Source organism: Corvus hawaiiensis, chromosome 17 (genome assembly GCF_020740725.1).
Source record: "Corvus hawaiiensis isolate bCorHaw1 chromosome 17, bCorHaw1.pri.cur, whole genome shotgun sequence".
In the NCBI taxonomy this organism is placed as follows: domain Eukaryota; kingdom Metazoa; phylum Chordata; class Aves; order Passeriformes; family Corvidae; genus Corvus; species Corvus hawaiiensis.
Genome location: NC_063229.1, coordinates 1335590 through 1359590, shown reverse-complemented (window position 1 = coordinate 1359590; position 24001 = coordinate 1335590). Strand labels below are relative to the sequence as shown.

The window sequence follows — 24001 nt, the reverse complement described above, 5'->3', positions numbered from 1 at the left end:
CTTGATCATTAGTCTGAACTACCCACCATCTAACTTTCCTAGACTCAGGAATGCATGAGGACCCCAGAGCAGCTCCACATCCACATGGGAATGTGAGCTGCCCAAGTGCCAAAGGGAGAAACTTGTGTGGTGTACTTATATCTGTAAAACAGGACCTTTAATGTAGTAAAAATGATTATTAATTCTCATTGTTTTGGGAGTAAGAGATGGGAGGAAAGTAGAAATTTTGTAAAAAGCATGCTTACAATCAGCAGAGCACAGAGGGTAGGACTGTGCTGTTTCACGAAGAGCTCTCACTTCAGGTGTCTAAAGATTTTATTATCATACAGAGGAGGAATGGCTGGGTGGGGGCACTCTGGGATAAATCCCAAACTCCAGGTTAGCAGCGTATTCCCATACCAATGGCCATGAATGTCCCAAACGTCCCACCGCTTTGCATCATCGTTTTGCCAACTCCACCCATCAGCTCTCGTCCTCTCATGCCAATCCTGAGATAAAGAAAACCACAGGGATTATATAAAAGCTGAAACCTGACAGGTCACAGACATGCACCCGAAAACATCTGAGACAATCAGCTCATGGTTGCAAATTGTATACTTCTTCAGTCTAAATCTGGGCAATTGTACAGAGACTGGCTGCAGTGCCCTGCACTACTGCAGGGGCTCTTGGGTGGCCCTCACCAATGACCCATGTGTGTTTTTACCTGCAGTGGAACCTTCCTGCCATACCCTTAGCAGGAACGGCTTTGCATCCTGGTCTCCCAAATACCCTTAATACGGGGGGAAAAAAAAGTGCTGTCCCAGTATTTCACTTGCCAGAGTACAAAAAGAGTTGTCTGAGCTGTTGTACTGCCATCCTCTCCAGCTGCATTGGCAGTGTTTTTTATACCACCAACTTAAAATTATCTTTCTATTTACTACTGACTCTGTTTTTAATACAGGACACCTGAAAGACCTAGAAACTTCAAAAGGTGTTTCTGCTCTCCAGTTTTCAGTTAACTGAGGTCAGACTGAAACAAAAAGAATTGTTCTGTCTCAAGAAACTCTTGTAGTATTTGGCTTTTAAGCACTGCAGTGACTTTAGGGTCTAAGGAATTTCATGCACTTCATTCTTAAAACATGAGATTTTTCCCTCAAAAGTGGTACAGCAGAAGTATGTGTCATTCAAGTATGACAGAACCACTCTCACTGGTTCTTCTAAATCCCCTAAATCTGCATCCTCTACCAGCATTGTGCTGCTTACAAATACCCTCTGGGAACTGAGAGGGAATGGAAAACTTCAAACTCCCGTTGGATTAGACTTTGTGCCTTTTCCTCCTTCACCTCACTATGAAATCATTGCCCATGTTTAATCACAGATAAAAACTATCAAACAGAAAGAGTTCTGCTAAGTATGAAAGAGCTGACTTCAGTGATTCTTTGTCATAGGTGATGTGCAAAGCCAGTCAGCAGTGCCAGAGCAAACACAGAGCAGCAAGCATGGCTTGTTTTCATGTCAGCATGCTGGCAAGCCCCAGGGGAAGGTGGAATAAATCCCCTCTCCGTTGCACAGTGGGACTGTGCCAATACCAGCCACGGCTCTGCAGTTCAGACTCGGGGGTAGTTTGGTAACTGCCTCTGTGCAGGGCATGGGACACGCAAAGGGACCACAACGCAGGCACTGAGAGCTTACAGAGCACCTCAGGAAGCTTTAGGGCCAGGAGAGGGCTGCACATGTATCTGCACAGGCAATTCATCCAGTTTCTCCTGGAGCTGATCCTCCACAGCCTCAGCTTCCCAATGAACCTCCGTTACAAGAGGTAAGAAAAGGTCTGTGAACCTGTGAACTCCCGGCATATGGGGGACCCAGAGGTGATGCCCTGCCAGCACCAGACTCACCTGCTGGAGCCCAGGGCTTACTGCAGTAGCTGGAGTCCCAGACAAAGTTCCACTCATGGGACTGGCACAGGACCAGAACAAATCCCTTCCCAACCCCACAGCACGGCCATTTCTCTCTGGCTATTGCCCTCTCACCACCTGTCTGTGGAAGCCAGTTCCTTGGCGTACCTGAGGCAGGAAAACGTGCCGAACAGCGCTCCTGCAGCCATGCCCACTGCAAAGCCCATCATGAAACCCATCTTTATTCTGTCAAAGCAGCTGGGCTGCGACTGCCCATACGGGCCCACGGTCACAGGCATCTAAAAAAGAAAGGACAATCGATTTACTACTTTATCTCACAGACTTACATAACCAAACTGCGCTGGCAGGCCGGCCCGTGCAGCTCAGAGCTTCTCGCGCCTACAGCGCTGGAGGCTGTGCTGGCTCCCAGGCTTGTGTCCTTGCTTGTCAGGTAGGAGGGACAAAGAGGGAACGACGGACTCGTTTTCCCCTCAACAAGCTCCTGAGAGCGCCGCTGTGGCTGCCGAAGCTGTTCCGGGGCCTCATATCCTGTGTGCTCTCCAGTCCCCAGTGAGCAGCGCACGCGGCACCTGACCGAGCCTCCGCTACCGGCCCGTCCTCCCCGGCTGCCGCCGGCCTCGGGGACAGAGGAACGGGCAGCGATCCCACCCTTACGGAGACCAAGGCCAGAACGGGGACTCCGCGAAGGGGCTCAGGCCTTGGCCGCCCCGGGAACGGCGGCCATCGCCTGCCACCCGGCGCAAGAGGTCTGGGAGGCGCTCCGGGGTCCTCAGCGCGCGCTTCACCTCGCCAGCACCCCGTCCGTGCCCCGGCCCCCGCCCCGCCCGTACCTCGCTAGGCCGCACCGCGCCTCCGCCTGTCCGGGCCTCGCTTCCGGCGCGCGCCGTGACGTACAGGAAGAGGCGGGCACGGCCGCGCCCCGCCCGTCGCGCGCCATGCTGCTGTGGCGGCGCCTGGCGGCCCTGAGGGGCGAGCGAGTCCCGCGGCGGCTCCGGGTGGGGGGACCAGGACCGGGACCGGGACCGGGACCGGGACCGGGACCGGGATCGCGACCGGGATCGGGATCGGGACCGAGATCAGGTAAGGCCGCGGTCGGGCAGAGCCCCTGCCGGGGCAGGGGCAACGCCCCCGCTCCCGCCGGCCCCTGACAGCAGCTTTTCCCTTCTTCTCCCCTCAGGGCGAACCGGCGATGGCGGCGGCGCTCTTCGGCCGCTTTACATGGATGTCCAGGCCACCACCCCGCTGGTAAGGGCCGCGCCGAGCATGGGAGGCGGAGCGGGGTCCCCAGACTCCCGGTTCTCTCGCCCGAGCGGTCGCGTGTGTCCCGAGCTGTCGGGGGAACGGAGGCGGCGTTCGGCGCCGGCTGTAGCGGCACAGGCTGTTCCTGTCACCACAGGGCAGTCCGGGCATCCCCCGGAAGGGCTGTAGCTACGCCCGGCAACCCCCTGGACGGCCAGCCCCAGCGCCGCAGGGCGGGAGCGAGGCGGAGCCGCGAAGGGGCTCGCACCGACCCCTGCGGGAGTGGGGACAGCTGCGAGAAGCAGGAAGTGAATTCAACCAAAATACTGATCTGACATTTTTCTTAACATTTTAAGACCTCGTATCCTTTCTGCTCAGAAGAAAGGCCAGATTGGATAGGGCTTGGAGCGGCCTGATCTAGTGCAAAGTGTCCGTGTCCGTGGCAGGGGCGCGGACCAAGATAAGCTTTGAAGTCTCTTCCAACCCAAAGCAGTCTGTGATTCTGTTTTCTCAAATGATGCTGTTCTTCTTTGACCTTTGGTGCAGGTCAGAATTACATGCACAGAACATAATTGCCGAATACTTGTACGTAAGATGTAATAGCCTCAAGTTTCCAAGATCTGGTCTGAGCTAAAGCAAGACACTCTGACAGAAGTGCTGCTGGTCCTGTGGCAGGGAGCGTGTCCAGAGGGAACAGAGATGCTTTCCTTTCAGCTTTTCTAAGGTTGGGTGGTTTTTGTTCCACAGGATCCCAGAGTCCTGGACAGCATGCTCCCATACCTGACAGCCTACTATGGCAACCCGCACTCCAGGACCCATGCATACGGCTGGGAGAGTGAGGCTGCCATGGAGAAGGCGAGGCGGGTGAGTCTTCAGCTCTCCACAGTTGTGTTGGTTTTCCTGCTGCTGAGGAAATTCAGGGTCAAAAGAACCTAAAAAAAAAAAAAAAACCAAAGAAAAAAACCCCCCTGTTCTCTGTTGGCTGGATTTAGCAGCTTCCTCTTTGCTTAGTAGATTTATTGCTGTACTTTAGTAGATTTATTGCAAGAAAAAATAGAATTATAGAATATTTCAAGTTAAAAGGGACTCACAAGGATCATCAAGCCCAACTCTGGCCCTGCACAGGATACCCCAACAATCTCACCATGTGCCTGAGAGCATTGTCCAAACACTACTTGAACTATGGCAGGCTTAAGGCTGCAACCACTTCCTTGGGGAGCCTGTTCCAGTGCCTGACCAGCTTCCGGGTAAAAAAACTTTTTCCTGATATTCAGCCTACATTTCCCCTGACACAGCTCTCTCTGTTCCCTCAGCCCCTGTCAGTGGTCACCAAGAGCAGAGAGCTTCCTCTCTGCTGCCCCTCATGAGGAAGCTGCAGCCCCCAGTGAGGTCTAACCCCCGTCTCCTCCTCTTCAGACTGAAAAAACCAAGTGCCTTCAGCTGTTTGTTTTACAGGCTACCCTCTGGGGCCCTTCACCATTTCATGGCTCTCCTCTGGATAACTTCTAATTGTAGTTCTCTAATAACTTCATATCCTTATATAGATTTGCCCCAAACTGTCCCCAGGACTTGGGGTGAGGCCACCCCAGTGCAGAGCAGAGCAGGACAGTCACCCCCTCGCTCTGCCGGCAATGCTGGGCCTGATGTCCCCCAGGACAGGGCTGGCCCTTGGGGCTGCCAGGGCACTGCTGGCTCCTGTTCCACTTGCCCTCAGCCCAAACTCCCAGGTCCCTTTTCATGGTGCTGCTCTCCAGCCTCTTGTTCCCCAGTCTGTCTGGACATCCAGGGTTGTCCAGTCCAAGATGCAGAAGCCAGCACTTGCTCTAACAGTGAGATTAGAGCAACTGAAATGGTAGAAACCAATACTTTAGGCAAAAGTGCCTCAGTATTTTTGGTTTCCTGGATTCACAAGCATGTTGATGCAGTCATTGGACTAACTCCATATTTTATCATTCTTCTAATCTTAGGTATGGGTATAATTTTTTTTAAGTAATACATAATGGGGTTTTGTCCACTTAAGCTTTTATCTCTTTTATAACAGGTTAATGCTTAATACCACTCTTAATGACTGTGAATTCTTTTTGTATTTTATATTAATGCAGATATAGAGACTATTTGTAGCATAACTTTGTTAAGTACCAGCTGTAATCCCTTTGAGGCTCAAGGGGGTATTCTTGAAAACATTTTGCATGTATTTTGCTGTAGTGAATTCATTGTATGTTTTCTTAACAAGTCAACTTTTTATTTCTTTTTAAACAGCAAGTTGCAGATTTAATAGGAGCTGATTCACGGGAAATTATATTCACCAGTGGTGCAACAGAATCTAATAATATGGCAATTAAGGTAAAAGGTTTATGCCGATTCTTATTTATTATATTAAAATTATGTGTTTAAGAACTGTATGCATCTCTCAACAATATAAATGTTAATATGTTGGAGTAGGTAGCAAATATTTTCATTCCTGGATTTACTTTTTGTGATACTCTGTTACATATGTGGAGGAAATTCATGGATGAATGTTTTGGTGCCCAGGACATGTTTTTGAGGGCAGTGTAAAATATTTGATGTTTATCTTGCATACACCAAATACAATCCTTCTGCTTCTGTAATTAAAATAGTGGACATGCAGATTAGAAACCTTTTTCTGATGAAGACTAGGTTGTGTATGTAGTATGTGGTTGTTCTTTGCGTTTATGACTCCACTGTAAAAGCTTTCCAAAAAATGCTTTGGTTAATGGCATCTACAGCTTCTATCAATAAACATTTTGACAGAGTTTTTGAGAAGTGAGATGCTTTGAAAAGCAAGTGCTGATGTAGATATGTAGCATGGATTATGTGTCAGTGCCTTTTAGATTCATGACTTGGGTGAAACAGGAAAGATCCAAATGAATTATATCTAAGTAGTAATTTCTTATTTCAAATCGTTTTGTGTAATGCTTGCTTTCTTCAGTGGTCTAATGCTTGCTTTCTTCAGTGGCCAATTTCTTTTTCATGGACTGTGCCTGACAGGGTGTTGCAAGGTTCTATAAATCCAGAAAAAAGCATATCATTACTACGCAAACAGAGCACAAGTGCGTGTTGGATTCTTGTCGTTCCCTGGAAACAGAAGGTTTTCGCATCACGTATCTGCCTGTTAAAAAAAATGGGCTCATAGATCTGAAGGTAAGTTGTTACTGACAGAAGGAAACTAAAAATAAGAGAGGTTTTTACTTCAGATTGATGCTCAAGACCTTGTGTCCTCTACATGAAAAAGAGGAAGGTATGATAAATATCACAAAGTAGAATGAGAGTCATAGTTAAATCTGTCAGATCTGGAGAAGGATTTTCTGTTCTGTCTGTTGCCCTACACTTTTTCTCAACCAAAACTTCCACCTTCTATCCCACCATTCAGCTGCTGCTGTGCAGGTGGAGCTGTTGTGTACCCTATAGGGAGCCCAGTACTTGAGGCATTGTTTCAGTGATTACAGTACTTCCTATGTCTGTCCATGAGCCAGCCCTTCTGTGTGTACTGGCTGCAGCCCTGAGATGTAGAACTTGTATGTTTTTAGTTCATTGTTGACATACTGTAGCACGGGGCAGTGACAGTTTTATTCGTAGTCCCTCACCTGCCATGGAGAGCGGTGGTGTGTGTGATGGGTCCGAGGGATCAGCCTGTGGGCACAACAATGAGTTGTGTTTTCTGAGCATTTGCTGCAGAAGTGATGTGACCTTTGTATAAAGTGCCATTCCTTTAAAGCCAGCCTCACCTTGGCTAGAAGAGGCTTAAGCTGTTCTGTGGGTGGTTAATTCATTAAAGAAAATAGTTCAGAGAAATGTACAGGATATAGTGAAGCCTGTTGAGACTTGATTTAATCAAGTGGGGTGGCAGGTGCATCGAAGGGTTAGGACATGCACAAATGCAATTAATCCACTCCTCTTCCTACAGGCATTTAATGTTCACATGGGTTAGTGTTCACCCCACGGCTGTTTGTCAGAACCCCAGGTGTTTGTTGCGAATGAGGGACTGTTGGCTGAGTTGCTGGCAAATTGAAGATGTGCACAGGAATCTTGCTTCTCTGTTAGTCACAATTTTTGTCCCTCTGAACCTTTCACCAGGAGCTGGAGGCTGCGTTCCAGCCAGATACAAGTTTGGTTTCTGTGATGACTGTAAATAATGAAATAGGAGTAAAGCAGCCAATTCATGACATTGGTAAGTACACTGTGGCTTCCAGATGCCATCTAAGGTTGCTTCTGCTTCATTTTAGTTAATGTTTTCATCCCCAAATGGTACTGATGCAAAAGATTAGGTGTAATATAGCTAAGGAAAAATTACTAACATAAATATTTTAAAATAAAAAAATGTAATATAAATAAATAATACTGTGGTCCAAATAAAAACTGATTTCAAAAGGGAAATGAGAATGAAATTCAGTACCCTTATGGTGAGCATTGCAGCAATCATTGCTCTGGATGGATCAGCTGCAATTCATTGGACTGTATGATGGATGAAAAAATTGCACAGAATAACTGGCCAAAATTGAGCTTATATACTGTAACAATTTCTTGAGCACTTGTAGTGTTTAAGAGAAGAAATGTGCAGGATTTGGAGTGGGAGAGGATGGTGAACACCACACTTAGACAATCCTTCCCCCAGTATTGTCATATATAGTCATGAACAATTCCTTTGTAGGCCAAAAGGCCACTGAAGAGCTACGCTTCTGGAACAGGAGGCAGGGAGAGGGTGAGCCAGGCTCTGAGCTGGCAGGTGGAGTGACGGGGACCTCAGAGCAGATGAAGGGAGGCCCTGGAGAACCACGGTTGGTGGAGCAAGCAGGGTGAGCGGGTGCCTACATAGGCAGGTCCCTGGATCCCAGGTGATTTGTTGATAAAGTTTTCTGTGACAGTAACAAAACATATACACATACCCTTTCTGTCCTGGTTTTATCCCATCTGGCAACCAAGCACCTTGCAGCCACTCACTCACTCCCCCACCAGCACAATCAGGGAGACAACTGGAATGGTAAAAGCTAGGAATCTCATGGGTTGAGATAAAGACAGTTTAATATGGAAAGCAAAAACCATACACACAAGCAAAGAATTCTGTACTGCTTCCCATGCGCAGGCAGGTGTTCATCCATCTCCAGGAGAGCAGGGCCCCATCCCATGCAGTGGTGACTTGGGAAGACAAACACCATCACTCCAAACGTCTCCCCCTTCCACCTTCTTCCTCCCAGCTTTCTATAGTGAAAGCAGATGACATATGTCATATGGTTTGGAATATCCCTTTGGTAAGTTTGGGTCACCTGTCCTGGCTGTATCTCCTCCCAGCCTCCCATGCACCGCCAGCCCCCTCGCCAGCATGGCCGTACGAGGGGCAGAAGAGGCCTTGGCTCTGTGTAAGCCCTGCTCAGCAATAACAAAAACATCTCTCTATTATCACCTCTGTGTTCAGCACAAATCCAAATACAGCCCTATACTAGCCATTGTGAAGGAAGTTGGCTCTACCCCAGCCAAAACCAGCACACCTTCATATTCAAGATATCCTTTCATAAGATGTTGGAGTTTTTAGACAATATTTTGGCTTTGTCTCTGTTCTGAAGTACATACTCTGGAGGATATTGTTTTCTTAGGCTGTGGCAGGCATCTTGTTGTGCACCTGATTTTCCTCTTGCTTAGCCACTGCATTTATTTTTTTCTTCATTAAGCTCAAAGCAGCATTTTTCCCAAGGTTTTTCAAGGTTCCGTTTCTTCATTGACAAGCATTTGACCATCAGTGAGTTGCTTATAGGCCCGAGGACTCTTTTTTTCGTCCTGTGCTTATATTGTCAAGGCCCTTACTATGGTCCCATGTTTAAATGCCAGAGACAGCTGGTGCCAGCTCTAGTTCCCCTAGTATGTTCTCATAACACCTTTATAACAGGTCCAACAGGCCAGGCCCTGGAGCCTGAGGCCCTGTTACCATGTGGCCTGATATTACTGCCTGTGGCCTGACCTTGCTGGACCACAGGAGGACTACTTATCCTGTGAAGTATCATGTTGAACCTCTTGTGCAGAGGAGAGGTCTCGGATGCAGCTGTGCAGATTCTGTGGAAGATGCACTGTGATTTTTTGATAACAAAAATAAATAATATTTATGTTTACTGCCCATGAACAATACCTTACTTTGTTCCTTCGTATATTTTAGCCTGGTGACAGGCTCAGCTGATTTCAGGTAGTAGTAATAAGTGTGTGCGTGAAAATTCTGAGAATGTTTTTGAAGTTGAGTGTTGGAAAACTTGGAAAATAGAGGAAATGGCATAAAAATACTTGGCAAATACAAACTTGAAAGGACGGTTGGCTGGTACTGGACATTGAGAAGAAAAAGAATCAAGAAAAAGCAATTCTGTCCAACTGTGGAGTCATTGTTGTGTGGAAACTTTGATGTTCCATGCAACCACTTTTCTTAAACTTGTTAGGTGTGGATTTGGAAATAATATCACTTCTTAACGGTAGAAGACTTCTAAACTTCTCAACTGAAGAAATTCACTGTAGTTTTACCTACCTAAACCTGTGCCAAGGCATCAGCTATAGTAGCCTCTGCCCAGCTTTAGCCACTTCACTGTAAAAGAAACATCACAGCCCTCATTTCTACCTTTGTCACCTCAGCTACCTCAATAACCTACTGTTGTTTTAGATTCACTGATGCTTTAGATCCGTTGTTGGAATCTTTGGGATCATAGTGAAAGATAATGTGGTTTTGGTTTGGTGTTTTTATTACAGGTGAGATCTGCCGTGCACATAAGGTGTTCTTCCACACGGATGCTGCACAAGCGATTGGTAAAATTCCTATGGACGTCAACAACATGAAAATTGACCTAATGAGCATCAGTGGCCATAAAATTTATGGGCCCAAAGGTACTCACTGAAGTGCTTTATAGGCAATAAATATATGTTTCCATACCTACCTTAAGGTAACTACACAAGGTATGAAGTCAAACCCGTTTGTCCTAGTGTCAGTTACTTAAGCTGTAGAAAACTGTTCTGAGTGGTGTTGGACAGACTTCAGAGTAGCTCAGGCCCTGCTGCCAGCGTACAGCTGCAGTAAGTGGATCTTCAGTGCTAGATGGGTCGAGGTAGCTTCACTGAAGGAAGAAACAGTGTTGTATAAATGGTGGCAGCATTACAGCAGTGGGGTTTTCAGGAGTCATCTGCTTGATGTGAAGGAGAACTGATGCTGAAATGATTGAAATGAAATCACTTGGTTATAGGGCAAAGTTTAGACCAGAGTGTGACTTGCAACAAGGAGACCAAAAGGTTTGGTGATTTTTTGATTGTTTTCTGCTTCCAGTGGCTTCTTTCCCCTGACTCAATTTTTGCATTTTCTTTGCAGAATGGGGTTTAATATCCAGCTATGCATTTTCTGGTTGACTCACAAATACTAAAAGTCCAGCTATTATTATTGTCATAGTCTATTTAGTTTGTGACAGTGGGTGTTAGCCAGAAAGGCTAACAGGTTCGCTGTATGCTATGTGCTATTTGGAAACAAAAGACAAAATTCTTATTTTTCAACATGGTTTTTTTTCTGCATAAGTTTTGCTGAGGGCTGAAGACATTATATCTGGACAAGGACTAAGTTTTCAACCAGTAACTTTGGACAGATGACAGACATAAATTTTCACAATTTGTTATGCCTGGAAGTTGCAACTGTTCTTCCTGTGGTGACAGTCACTCCTTAAGTGTACCAGGGCACTTGAAGACATAAAAATTTCTAGGTGAGGAGAGTGTTAAACTGACTGGCTATCAAAACTGGCTCATCTAATCCACCCACTGAAAATTGTTGGCACTGATAAGTCTTCCTAATGAGAAGAAAGGGAGAGGACTCCTGGGACTGGTGCTGGCCTAGTAATCCAGGGAAAGAATTTGGAAGTCAGTAAGAGAACATTAGTGAATGCACATAAAAACTTCCGTGCAAAGGGATGAACTTCAGCTGTGTACAGGAATTATGGGAAGGAAGGGAAGTGCTGAGTCCTTGGGTAATTGAAGCACAGTGGAAGAGGCTGAGCTCCCATGACTGAAGCTATGCAAGCCTGAACATGAACACTGGGAACAAACACCATTTCCTAGAAAATGATACTGAACTTGTTCACTTCATTAACTGGACACTCCAGTTAAGAGTCCACATGTGTGTTTGCTGTGGAAATAAGGAATGTTACCAAAGCTTGGAGTCCCTGTTCATAATTTCAGAACTCTGGGCATATGGTAAAACATCTTTCTTTGTTTCCAAGGAGTTGGTGCTCTCTATGTTCGCCGCCGACCACGCGTCAGGCTAGAACCCCTGCAGAGTGGGGGCGGCCAGGAGAGAGGACTGCGGTCTGGAACTGTGCCCACCCCTCTAGCAGTGGGACTGGGGGCAGCGTGTGACGTGGCACAGCAAGAGATGGAGGTTTGTGCAACAAGATACTTGTCCTGGGTTCCAGAAAATAGTATAACAGCACCATTTAGGTCTTGCATTCCTTACGTCTTTTTGCATCCATGTAACTAAATTAAATTTGATTCTCATTTTTAGCATCAATTGAATGTTTTGAGAACTTAAGGGATGTTTTTGGGTAATTGTAAGTTCTTTCTAAAGTTTCTTTTTTCTTGAAGTGGTCTGAATCATAGTTTTCTACAACAAGGCTACAATTGATAGTTTTAGTGAAATACGGCTTTATGTGCTTGTATTCACTTCTGCATTATGCATGTGTATTAACAGCATCTTTGAAATGAATGTTGTGTTTATGTAATGTATATTGAAAAAATAAGACTTCCCAGTCCATTATTATATGTATTGGACCTATTAAGTATAACTTCGAGTTTACTGCAACTTTGCAACTAAGAATTTCTTTTCTTTTTCCTAGCTTGGACAGTAAAGTTTACTTGCTAGGTCTGGTGTCTGAGCCTCTGTATGCTTCTACACTGGTTTGTGGGCACCAATGCTTTCCTTACAGCTGGAATGTAAAAATACTTGCAGTGACAATGGGATGCATAGGCCAGACATCTGCACCCAAAGGATCAAGCTTCTTCCCAGGAGACAGGCAGAATTCCACCATCTGAGCTGGTGGTTATGGAAGTTGAGGCTAGAGAGTCTGCAGAGTCTGAATTCTGCACAAGCCTCTGATCTGGATTCTCCTCCTTGCCTGGCAGAGTTATGGCATTTTAAAACCAACTGGTGTTGGAGCTAGCCTGGTTTTCTTTTAACTTTTCCAAGTGTAAACAAGCATGAATTGCATGTGTGCATGTGGCCGGTTCTGTGTGCTGAAGCTGATCCCAGACCTTACTGCTTTCTTGGTATAAGTGACCTCATTTTTCAGTCTAGAACAAGACACTGCATGTGGGCAGTTCCCACTGTGCAGGTTACTTACTGTAAAAGCTGAGTTCATAGTAATTTGCAAGTCTGTGTCTTTCTGTTGTATGGTTAGAGAGCTCCAGGGAAATAAGAGGCACTTGCCATAATAGGTGCCCTTTCTTGGGTAAAATGCATCATCTTCTGCATTGACTAACTTGTCTTTAAACACAGAGAATTCAGTGCTTTTATGAAAGTCAGTTCAGCAGCTTGTGTATGTAGATCTTTCTAATCGGTTTGAAACATTTGTGAAGACTGAGCTAGCTTGGAGCTGAGTGGTTATTCTCTTTTAAAACTAAGTGTCTAAAAAGTGTGTAAAGCAGGCAAAGTTTGACAGTTTAAGTTTCAGCTGTGTTCTTTCCCTTAATTCTGCTTGCAGCTGGTGACACAAAGCAGTTTCAGTGAGGTCAGACTGTACACTGTTTATTATTTGTGTCTTTTCTGGTTTCTCTGCTTAGTATGACCATAAGCGAATCTCACAACTGGCAGAACGACTGGTTACAAAAATAATGAGTGAAGTTCCTGATGTGGTGATGAATGGAGACCGAGAGCACCGCTATCCAGGTAACTCAAGCAAAATTCTGAGCCTGTTAGTACTGTCTGGCTCCTTGGTGTTAATGGCTGTGGCTGAATTATGCACTTGAGCACATGATGCAAGTCCTGCCTTGCAGGGGACAACTGAGATTTTAGTTGATGGTTTCTTTTTTCTATTTCATTTATTTGTATGTAGGATGCATCAATTTATCTTTTGCTTATGTGGAAGGGGAGAGTCTTCTGATGGCTCTGAAAGATGTGGCTCTGTCTTCAGGAAGGTAGGTGGAATGTATAGGAAGGATAGCAGTGTATTTTTGAGAGAAAATAGCTTCTGCTAATGAAGGTAAAAGCTAAGGAATAGTCTCCTCTGAATATTTGCATATTCAGTTAATGAGTCAGACTGGCATTGATTACATTCTAAGGTGGTGTTTAAGTGACACATTTCAACTGAAGGTCAAATTTACTTATCCTGGAAGAAAAAAAACCAAACAAAACCACAAACAAAACCAAACACAAACCAAACAACAAAAAAATCCTAACAAAAAGACCTCCACAAAGCCACAAAAACTAGCCCAGAAATTCCTACCTACTGGCCTTGCAAACTGGTTATTTGAGTAGCTTCAACTTGTACTGGTGACACTTCAATTCTAAAGGCCACCAACATTTGAGCAGCTTCTGTCCTTTGGCAGGTTTTAACCGCAATTAGTGAGGCTAGGCATGTGTCTGAATTAAGTCAGCTCATAATTCCTGTGTTAAATGCAAAAGCAAGAAAGAAAATGCCATGTGCTTTTATGGAGCTCTTCTGACTACAGGAGTGACGAGACAAACTTGATGTTTATGATGAAATGAATGGAGTGTAAGGAGGTTCCCCCCTCTTTCCCTCACCTTTGGGAACAAAGTGGTCAGCATAACCTAATTAGAAACTGGTTGGCACTATGAGCAGGAAGAACAAGTCTCCACATGACTGTCTCTGAAGCCAAACACTTCTGTAATGTGAAGATCTTTTCTGAGTGTCTGCTTTGTGCAGTGCGGAGCTGTTTACAGCTCTCCAGCTGGCACTGCGTGTTGCTACCTGTAAAAACTGAGTCACAGCATGTAACCAGTTCTGTATACTGCTGCAAGGTGGAAGCTCTCTTTACTGACAACTGCAATCATCTTGCTCTGGATCCCTCTGTGCACTGTTTTTCATTTATTTGTTCTGCTGCCAAACAGCAGCTTGTGAAGCCTTTTTTTTTTTTCCCCTTTTATGTTCCTGGTATGTTACCTTCTCTGGATAGTTTTTGTCTTTGTCTTTTTTTAACTACCTCCTAATCTGCATTCCTGCTGCCTCTATGGGGCATTTTGTTTATTCTTGTGTATTATCTGTATTCTCTCTCCTTTCCTTATGCTCCTAATTTATTACTCTCATTTCTCGCTAATGCCTGCCCCTTGTATTCTTTTTTCTTCCGTAGCAGAAATATCACTTTACTTGCTTGTATTCACTTGTGGTTTCTAGGAGGCTGGGGAAGCTGATACAGGTTGTTGTAAAGAGGCAAGTGACCTGTTCTTTGTTGGAAGAGATTAAACAAAAGTCTGACATTTCCCTGCCTTCTCTTTCCCAGTGCTTGCACATCAGCCTCTCTGGAGCCTTCCTATGTTTTGCGGGCAATCGGAACAGATGAAGACTTGGCTCACTCATCTATAAGGTGTGTGGAGTGGTCTGCCCTAATGCTTTCAAATATTTTTCTCTCCTGATAAAAGTAAGTGGTAGATTTGTTCCACCCCCTCCATATGCATGTTATTCAGTTCCTTAATGATTTTCTTTTGGTTTAGGTTTGGCATTGGTCGTTTCACTACAGAAGAAGAAGTAGATTATACAGTGCAGAAGTGCATACAGCACGTGAAGAGGCTGAGAGAAATGAGGTGAGAACACGTGAGGTTGAACACAAAGACTTCTGAGGTGTTATAATCATGGGAAGAATTGGATTTATTTGGTTGAAAGTAATTTTTTGCTTCAAAAATCTGGTGGTGTTTCTCTATATCAGCAGTGTCCCCCAAGTGGGTAGGGGCCTGATTTTAACATTAGTGACAAATTTCTAAGGAAGCAAATCTGACACCAAACCTTTTCCCAGATCCTGCCTTTGTCAGAGGAAGAATATGAGTAGGGCAAGCACATAGGGCAGTACCTAGGAGGTTTTAAGCCAGAGATGGTATTACTGAGTTAATGTATTGATAACTTGTTTTATTCTGGTGAAACTGAAAGACTAGTGACTCATCTGGACAGTGAAAATGCAAGGGTTCAGTCCCAGAGACACCAGTGCTTTATGCTGAAAGTGGGAACAGGAAATGAGGTGGAGCACCTGTCCTCTCACCTCTTGTATTTTGGATTGAGGACACAGGTGAGGGCTGATCACCTGAAGCTCACTGACCTCCAGAAGGGCGAGACAGGCAGATAGATATCTCCTAATTCCTTGTGTCATTGATAAAATTGTCTGTTTAATTATTGTTGATGATGTCCTGTGCATTTTAGCTAGGCCTCATTTTTCTTCTTTTCTTTACAGCCCGCTCTGGGAAATGGTGCAGGATGGAATTGACCTCAAAAGCATTAAATGGACTCAGCACTGAGAAAACATTGCTATCTGTGGACTAGATGTGGATTAAAATGCATTTTTCTGTACAGTCTTGAGCAAATTATGCAGCACTTCTGTTTTCTGATGCTTGCAGTTTGAACGGAGAACTACCCTTTCAAACCACAAAATCTAAGAAGCCAAAAATGAAACTAGTCTTTATCGTGGAGAAAGACAGGCTGATGCAACACCCATTGTGTTTCTATTGACACACAGAAATTTATGCTAAAACGTAATTTATTCGGAAATATATTTTCTAATGAGAAAATGAAATCAGCATGTTACTCTCAGGCCAGTGAATCCTGGCAAGAGGTTGCTTCTCAGTGTAACTCATCCCAAGTCACTGCTGTGTTTGCACCACAGACCTGTTGCACATTTGTTCTGTTTGAGGTGGGTATCCTGCAACATTAGCTGGGTTTTGCCTCTCAAATGCCTTGTACTGCAAGAAATTCTCAGATAGGAGGACACTTGGATCTCTAGAGGAAAGAGATGCCTCAGTGTGGCTATGTGCCTTCACAGATAAGTTGTACAATTTTTTTCTGAAGTTGAGTATTTTGGGCTCATTTTCCTTGGTTTTTTTGTGTGTGCATCTTTTGTGTGTGTGTGTGTGTGTGTGTGTGTGTGCATTAATCCAAAAGATTCTTCTGTGTTCCAGAGTTTATGATACAATCATGATGCACTTTGCTGTCCCCTCCATTGGGTTTTTTCCATGCAATTTTTTCTCAGTGAGGAAAGAAAACTTGAATGACTGGGGGAGGGGATATGCAGAATATGTCAGCTTTGGAGGCAGCGCCAGTTTTGTGGGAGCATGAGTAGTAGAGGTGGTGGGGAGAGCAGATACAGTGCAACGTCTTAAGGCAGTCTGGGTTTTGGGTTCTTTTTTTTTTTTCTTGTCTTTTTTTTCTCCCCTTGTCATGGGATCTTTGCTGTTACTTGGTTTGTCTGTGGGCCCTTGGTTTCTGTCACTGCAGGGAGTCTGCCCAGCTCTGCCTGTGTATTTTGTCTGGAGATAAGAACACCTGGCACTGAAGTTTTCTTTGTTTCACAGACTGCGCTGTCTGACAAGAGATTCGCATGGGAATCCTTTCCCTGCACCTGCTGGGGGAAGTATCTGTTAAAAAGATTTTGATGAGATTAATTCGTATCAGTGTTTCTCCTTTCTTACCTTTGGTGATCTTTCGAGTAAGAAACCGAACCCTGTATGGCAAAGTGCCTTTTTTCAGTGCATAAACAAAGAGTTCTCAAATTAGTTGTGTTGATTGGTGGATGCTGTGTTAGCTGCTGAATTTGATATACGCCATAGACAGTATGTACACCTTCAGTTTGGGATGGAATCTACCTCGAGGATCAACCATGTTGTGTAAAAGCCGAAGCTGAATCTCACAAGATGGATTGTTTTACAGAAGCTTGTGCATTTTTTATTACTAAGGACAGATGTAGTTGTTTGTAATGCAAAGCTAATCCTTGGTTGTTCTATTTGAAATGACTAGCTTTAGCAGTTTTAATATTGTAGTGCTGGCACCTTATATTTCATCACAACATGTTTAAAACTACCATATGCATAAATATGTTTTAGCGGTGTTGTATGTACTCTTTTTTTCATCCTTGGGCCATATATATTTTCTGGATTAACATGCTTTCCCAGCATGTTTTAGAAATACATGTTCATGAATTGTTCTTTGTGTTTTGAGAATGATAAAAAATTACAGATAAGAATTAAACATGGCTACTGTCAGTCTTTTCAGATCCACCTTTCTGGGTGAACCATGCAGGACAATCAGTAAGTTGCTGAATTGCAGCTTTCATTAGGCAACAGAGAAGGATAAACTTTTCTGCAAACACTGTTAGAAGTTTGCTGTCACTGAGTTGACATTTGACTTTTGAAGAGTCATTCTTCTCAAACTCAATGCCTGATCTCAGCTAATTTTTTTTTTTTAACTCAAATAGCTTAAAATGTGGTTATTTTGAAAAAAAGGGAGCCCCACATCTTGAAGATTCTGACCACCTCTTACGTGATAAGATTTAAAATAAAAATTCTACATGTAAAGGTTAGGGAAACTCATTCATATTAGTAACAAATATTTATTTGAAATGTTTATAGGACAAGATGAGGAAAAACGTATAGTGGAGATACTTTCCCCCATGACAGAAAGAAGTAATGCCAAGGATGAACACCTAGCTGTACCGCACTGAATGCAGTAAAGCCATTGAGGGAGGGGATCTTCAGTCTATCCCACTCTTACCAGCTGGATGCCAATGTATGGTGGTGCATCATCCCCCCGCAGGCTGCACCATGATCTGAAAAATGCTCAAGGCTGATGCCTTCAAGTGGCTACCTGAAAACAGAGGCTAGACAAAAATAAGAGAATAAAAGTAGGTATTTATTTGAAGGGCCTTCAAAGGTACACCCTGGGCAGTCCAAAGGCTACACCCAAGATGGACACTGGGTCACGAGTTCTTCACACTTTTATAAGTTTGGTCCATTTGCATATCAGGGTTAATTCTCCAATTATAATTTCAGTTAATGATGTAATTACCCCAATTTGCCCCTCCTCTTCTCAGGCTTTAGTTTACACATTTTGGGGCCTGGAACAATCAAGGTGTCCTTGGAGAGCAAACCTAGAGAGGGTTTGTTATGTCTGACCAGCATGAGAGGACAGCAGCTAACAGGCCACACAAAACTTCAGAGTTACACACTAGGCAGTAGAGGATTTGAAAAATATAAAAGTTAAGACCTAAGGCATCAGGCCTTGGCCTTGATGAACAGCACTTGGGCTCAGCTCCTCTTGAGCTTATCAGAAACATTGCTCCAGGAACTGGTGCTGTCCAATGAGCTTCTGAATTTTTTTTTAACAGCCTTGAAAACTTTTCCTGACTGGCATAATATTCTTGTTCTCCCACTTTCAAAGAGTTTCCGACCCAAAGTGAGGCCAGGATGAAACATTGTTGTGACTAAAGCCCATCTTTTGTGGTCCTATAAACAGTGGCCCTGAGGGAGACCCTTGGGGCTCTCCTGGGCTGCAGCGACCTCCCTGTACTGGGGCCTCTCCAAGCCGGGAACTCTCCCGTTTGCTGCACTGGGAGAATCCCCGAAAGACGGGTCCTGGGCAGATCCCGCACGCTTTGAAGCCACGCCCTTCACTCAGTGAATAATGCAAAAGGCATCTGAAGCGAGTATTTCGGTTAGAACCGTGCACGTGCCTGCAGGCCTGTGATCCTCCTAGCAACAGGGAGAGCTGCTGGGATGGCTCTTGTGACTGGAGAGTTGGATGCAGGCAGGGGAGAAGAGAGGCAGTGTTACTCTCTATGTCAATGGCTAGCAGGAGTGCATGGCGCTCCACCTGGGGATGAATGAGGAACTGACTAAGAATTTAGGTGTCAGGATTAAATGGAGGGCAGGGACAGGTGTCATCACAGTGGGGGTCTGCTACAGGCCGCCTGACCGGGAAGATGAGCCAATGAGGGCCATCACAGGCAAATAGGAACGGCCTCATGTTTACAAGCCCTAGTTTTCTTGGGGGAATTCAATCACCCTGACATCTGCTGGGGGGAAAACCCAGCAGGGCACAGGCAATCCCGGAGGTTCTTGGAATACACTGATGTCAACTTCTTTCTCCAAGTATAGAGGAGACAATGAGAAGAGGTGCTATGCCACCTTATTCTCACCAACAAGGACAAGCCAGTGGGGAATGTGAAGCTCAAGGGCAGCCTGGGCTGCACTGACCATGAAATGGTGGAGTTTTAGATCGTTGGGGCAATGACAAGGGTGAGAAGCAAGCTCACTGTGCTGGACTTCAGGAGAGCAGACTTCGGACTCATCAGGGATCTGCTTGATATAGTCCTATGGGATAATGCCCTGGAGGGAAGAGGAGCCCAAGAAAGCTGGTTGATATTCAAGGATCAGCTTTTCTGAACTCAGAAGCAATGCATCCCAACAAAGTCAGGCAGAAACACCAGGAGGCCTGTATGGAACTGACAGAGGAAGTGGCTAAGTGCAATTAATCAATTTGAGAAGTCGTGGCAGTCTGGTGAAGTTTTCATTGACTGGAAAATATCCCCGATTTTTAAAAAGCGAAATATGGAAGCCTTTGGGAACTACACCTGCCTCACTGACTGGCTGGAGATTCTCCCTCTGCTGTGAGATCAGTCATGGGCCAGTTTCCAGTCAAATTGTTTCTGCTAACATGTATGCTCTGTGCTTTGAAATGGTACAGTTTCCCAACTGAGTCTCAGGCCAGCTGAGTCCCAAAAAGCTGGCCTGAGACCTCTTCTCTACTACTGACAGCTTTGATGAAATTTCAGGCTGGTGCTTAAGGTCCTGCACTGGAAGGAAGGAAGAAAATGCCAGTTTTTAAAATGGACAGTATGAGTGGCTGAGAGAAATGATCCCTCTGACAGCTGATGCTCCTCTGATCTGTCCAAATCAGAGTCACAAAAAAAGGTAGGTCCAAGATGTAAGAGCAAAGCTCATACTAATGAACAATCAGAGCGGGCTTGTGCTGAGTAGGCATAGTAAAACCAACAAAGTGTTTGATTCTAAGAGTAACTACACAGGACCATTAAATCACGTCGTATCTGACTGACAGGTTTTAAGCAGAGATTGGGATGAGGAATGAAGAGAGTATTTCTGGGAGGCTCTGTGAGGATTATTTCTGTTGAACAGTTTTCTAAATGATCTGGAAACAATTAAGATTTGTGGTTGACATGTAGTTATTGGAAAGGAAAATACAAAGTAGTATGAATCATTTAGCAAACTGAGTTCATTCATCCAAACCACAGATGAAGGAGTAAGATCAGAGGCTGTATTTATGGAATGGTACCTTTAGGGTCTGGAGAAGCAAAGAACCTTGGATTTGGGGTAATGCTTCCAGACTAATAGTGCAGCAAAAGTATATTGCAAGGAGGAAAACATATTTATTTCAAATGTGGAATTGGCACAGTGGATGTGGGTTACCTCAAGCTTTACTTTAAAATGTCCTGTGTAAATTTTCTTCCCCTAGTTGCATACCTAACACCTTTTTTCAGTTTTGGTTTAGGTAAAGGAGACACATAAATTAGTGTGCTCCCAATGCTTTCCTAGTATCTAATAAAGGCAAATCCCATTCCTTCCTAAAGCTGTTTTTCTCTGCCTGCCTTCCCCCACATGCATGTTACAGGGAAAACACTGGACACAGTTACATGATCCCTTGTCCTTTAACCCTCTGTCTATCTATGTTTTGCTTTCCATAGATACTTTCCTGCTGCTGTTGATAACTAACTGCATTATGCTGCTGACTTGTCTTTGGTACCCTTGGTCCCTTGGCATGCTCCTAATGCTACTAATACTAGTACTAATAGTATTCCAGGATTTTGTTCCCTTTCATCCACTCTACAAGCAATCTGCTTCTTGGTCTTGAGTGAACTAGACATTCTTTTCCCAGGAAAATTTGGGTATGGCTGAGAAGGCAGTTGGAGACTTGGTGTAGTATATCATGGGGATCTGTTCTAGACTTTGCTCCAAGCTGAAGCAAAGACCAGAACACTGCAGATGCAAGGACATGTGCTGGTTTGCAGAAGCTGTCCAGGACACTGGGATTTCCTCTTTAGAGTGCCTTCATGGAGTCTATACAGACACAGTCTAGAGGCCCACTGAGGATTATGGAGCTTGGTCCTGGTTTTTTTTTTTGATGGTCTACACAGTAAGCCTCACAAGTCTCTTCACCATACTTTATTTGAGCAACAAAAAGTAACGTGGTGACTCATCAAATTGCACAAAAGCTGAAAAGTCTTATTTTTCCTCTGACCTGGGGTGTTCCAGCACTGTCCTTTTGTTATCCTACACTGTCTCCCCACTGCAGGGTGGTTGGTGCAGCTTGGGAAGTGCTATGGTGTCACAGAGTGAATCCCTGGGCTACAGATGCTCCTGCTATGCCTTGCATGACTTAGGCAACCAGCTCTCCAGGGAAGCTGGCAAGCCTGGCTATTGATGCCTCTGGTGACTTCAATCACCTACTTTTCTGGCTGTGTCGGGGTGCATGGTGACAGCCAACCCTGCCTATTGTCACTAGTGCTATAGAAAGGTGAATTACTGGATACTGCCCACAGCAATCAAAAAGAGGTGTGTAACTAGATGGCACACCTGCCAAGACAAAAAGGAGATATTAGCTTGGCAGAACTGGTATTTTCAGGCCATCTATTATCATAAATACCAAACAGAATACAAAACCTGAAAAACTGAGGTTAATAGGGAGAAGATGAGCAAGCGTGGGCTGTTGACTGGGATGGGATGAGAGTAGTAAAGTAGAATTTGGGAGTAGAAAGAGGGGATATACAGGAAAACAAATGAGGGAGTGGAGATTATTATGCTGCTGTATGGTATAATGTATCTGGATCACTCTGCCTCAGGAGAGTACAACCATGAGAGTTTGTTGGTTTTCACCCCTTAACAGAAACCGGGGTCAAAGTTAACTGAATTGTTGAACTCCAAAATTTGCTGCAGAATTGTTTGCAAAGGGAGGCAATGATTTATTTTTATCCGTTTCTTGCAGAGGACTACACCGAATTTTTTCCATTGGAAATGGCTAGTGCTACTGTGCCTGTGTCTGCTGAAGCGCAGTGATGGAGAACCCAGAGGGGTCTGGGGATCTCTCAGCTCAGGGCACTGCCTGGTTATCGGTGCTGTCTTCAGTCAAGCCAAGGACAAACATAGCACGGGGCATCGGCCCCCGGGAATCTTTCATTTTAGTTCTGCAACCTGGTCGTAAGTCAAGAAGTTAGAAACAGCCGCTCTCAGGGTTCTTTTCTTCGTGCGAAGGCCAATGCTCGCCTCCAGCGCCGTCCCCTCAGCAGCAGCGCCCAGCGGCGCGCGCAGCTCCCCGCAGGCCGCGGGACGGCCCCAGGGCCCCGCCCCCCCCCGCCCGGCGCACGCGTCCTCCGCCCGCGCGCGACGCCGCCCCCCTCGTGCCGCCCCGCCGGCCAGCGCACCGCCCGGCCCCGCCCCCCCGGCGGCGCCGCATCGCGGCGGCCATTTTGTGCGGCTGCGGTCGGTGCGCGGGGCTCGGCGCGCCGCGGGCCCGGGCGGGGCGGCTCCGTTCTAACCCTTTTTCCCGTACAGATCCCTCGGTAAGAGCGCGGCGGCGCCCGGGCAGGCCGGGTCGCCTGCCCAGCCCCGCGCTGCGGGCCCGCGGCGCGGCGGGGAGACGCGGGGAGGGAGGCCGGGCGGGCGCGTCCCCGCGCACAAAGGGCCGGGCCGGGCCGGGCCGGGCCGGGCGGCGCCTCCCGCCTGCGGCCCCGGGGCGCCGAGCGGGGCCGCTCCCGCCTCGCTGAGACCCGCGGCTCGGGCCGGCCCCGGCCGCTCCCCCGTCCCTGGCTCTCTCTGGCCGCCCGCGCGCGGCGGCCCGCGGAGCTGCGCGGGCAGGTGAGTCTGTGCGGGCCGAGCGCAGGCGCCGCGGGCCCGTCCGGCGGGGGCGGCCGAGTGACCTTGCGGCGGCACCGGGGCCCGAGCCGGGTCCGAGCCGGGGCACGGGCCGCATGGCGGGGCCTGTGTCGGGGCCCGAGCCGGGGATTTGACGCGTCCGGAGCGGCGCCCACGGGCCGGATGCGGCGGGCAGCTGCGCGGTCCCGTTTCGGCGCGGGGCCCCGGCGGGTCTGGTCCCGGCTGCTCGAAGGGACGGCTGCGCCTTGCCCGGCCCTGGGGGACGAAGCGAGGCAAACACTCCGCACTTTGCGGGGAGGAAGGTCCCCGGTGTCTGCGGCGCTACCACCGCTCGTCGGGGGTACCCTATAAAGACCAGCGAAGTTGCTGTTCAGTAAAGTAACTCTTTCTTCTACTAGTAAAAAAAAAGAAACCAAGCAGCAACAAAATACCACTCACCCCTTCTCCCCCCCCCCCCCCCCCCCCGATCTATAAACGAGAAAAAAGCAACTTAAAGCTACTCTTCCCACAAAAAAACCGAATCAGCGTTCAAATGGGTCCCGGAAATACAGAGTGTGAGTTTTCTTTCGAAAAAACTTCATGGCTCTGGTTTTAATCACACTTACCTGTTATTCTTAGTGGTTTGCTTCCCCACCTTGATCTACTGGGGTTAGGCAGGCACATCGGCCGGTTTTTTCCTTGGTGGATTCCTCTGGTTTAATCGGTTGTGTGCCCAGTGGATGCTGGGTCTTTCTGTACAGCTGACAGGGTGTTGTGGAGTTTCTCCGGAGAACTCTCAGAGGTGTGGTGTCAGCGTTAATGTGGGAACACCTGTGCTCTGGCCGGTGCTTGTCTAGTTAATGTGCTCTTGCGTGTTCCGTTGATTGGAAAGGATATTTTTACCTACACAGGGCATGGATGGTTTTCTTTGAAGTTGAGAGATCTGAGACTTGAAATGAAAAGTAGATGGTGTTTGGTGGAGAAGTTAAAC

The 24001-nt window shown here is 46.3% G+C and overlaps 3 protein-coding genes across 4 annotated transcripts in view; 2 read left to right on the top strand and 1 right to left on the bottom strand.

Moving 5' to 3' along the window:
- Window positions 1–297: 297 nt before the first annotated feature.
- ROMO1 (reactive oxygen species modulator 1) lies at window positions 298–2831 on the bottom strand. The gene is made up of 3 exons (XM_048321834.1): window positions 2729–2831; window positions 2046–2176; window positions 298–488 (listed from the first exon to the last, which is right to left on the bottom strand). The coding sequence occupies exons 2-3, from the start codon at window positions 2174–2176 to the stop codon at window positions 380–382; spliced, it is 240 nt and encodes a 79-aa protein (XP_048177791.1). The 5' UTR covers window positions 2729–2831; the 3' UTR covers window positions 298–379.
- NFS1 (NFS1 cysteine desulfurase) lies at window positions 2808–17338 on the top strand. The gene is made up of 13 exons (XM_048321833.1): window positions 2808–2978; window positions 3076–3143; window positions 3885–4001; window positions 5397–5480; window positions 6147–6299; window positions 7233–7326; window positions 9876–10010; window positions 11381–11538; window positions 12936–13041; window positions 13208–13289; window positions 14613–14696; window positions 14824–14913; window positions 15552–17338. The coding sequence occupies exons 1-13, from the start codon at window positions 2834–2836 to the stop codon at window positions 15613–15615; spliced, it is 1380 nt and encodes a 459-aa protein (XP_048177790.1). The 5' UTR covers window positions 2808–2833; the 3' UTR covers window positions 15616–17338.
- A 5295-nt stretch (window positions 17339–22633) lies between these two features.
- Window positions 22634–24001, top strand: part of CPNE1 (copine 1) — a 50647-nt gene continuing 49279 nt past the window's right edge. The window contains exon 1 of one of the 2 annotated variants that reach the window (XM_048322095.1): window positions 22634–22718. The gene's annotated coding sequence lies outside the window, so the exon portion shown is untranslated. The remainder of the gene's footprint in view (window positions 22719–24001) is intronic. The other variant, XM_048322094.1, reaches the window with a different exon arrangement.

What these genes read in the sequence shown, in the direction of transcription:
- NFS1 (XM_048321833.1), top strand. Translation starts at nt 2,834, where the DNA reads ATGCTGCTGTGGCGGCGCCTGGCGGCCCTGAGGGGCGAGCGAGTCCCG. An exon ending in CTAATAATATGGCAATTAAG is followed by an intron (nt 5,481 to 6,146) that starts GTAAAAGGTTTA and finishes TGTGCCTGACAG; the next exon opens with GGTGTTGCAAGGTTCTATAA. An exon ending in GCAGCCAATTCATGACATTG is followed by an intron (nt 7,327 to 9,875) that starts GTAAGTACACTG and finishes TTTTTATTACAG; the next exon opens with GTGAGATCTGCCGTGCACAT.
- ROMO1 (XM_048321834.1), bottom strand. Translation starts at nt 2,176, where the DNA reads ATGCCTGTGACCGTGGGCCCGTATGGGCAGTCGCAGCCCAGCTGCTTT. An exon ending in GGCACGTTTTCCTGCCTCAG is followed by an intron (nt 489 to 2,045) that starts GTACGCCAAGGA and finishes TCTTTATCTCAG; the next exon opens with GATTGGCATGAGAGGACGAG.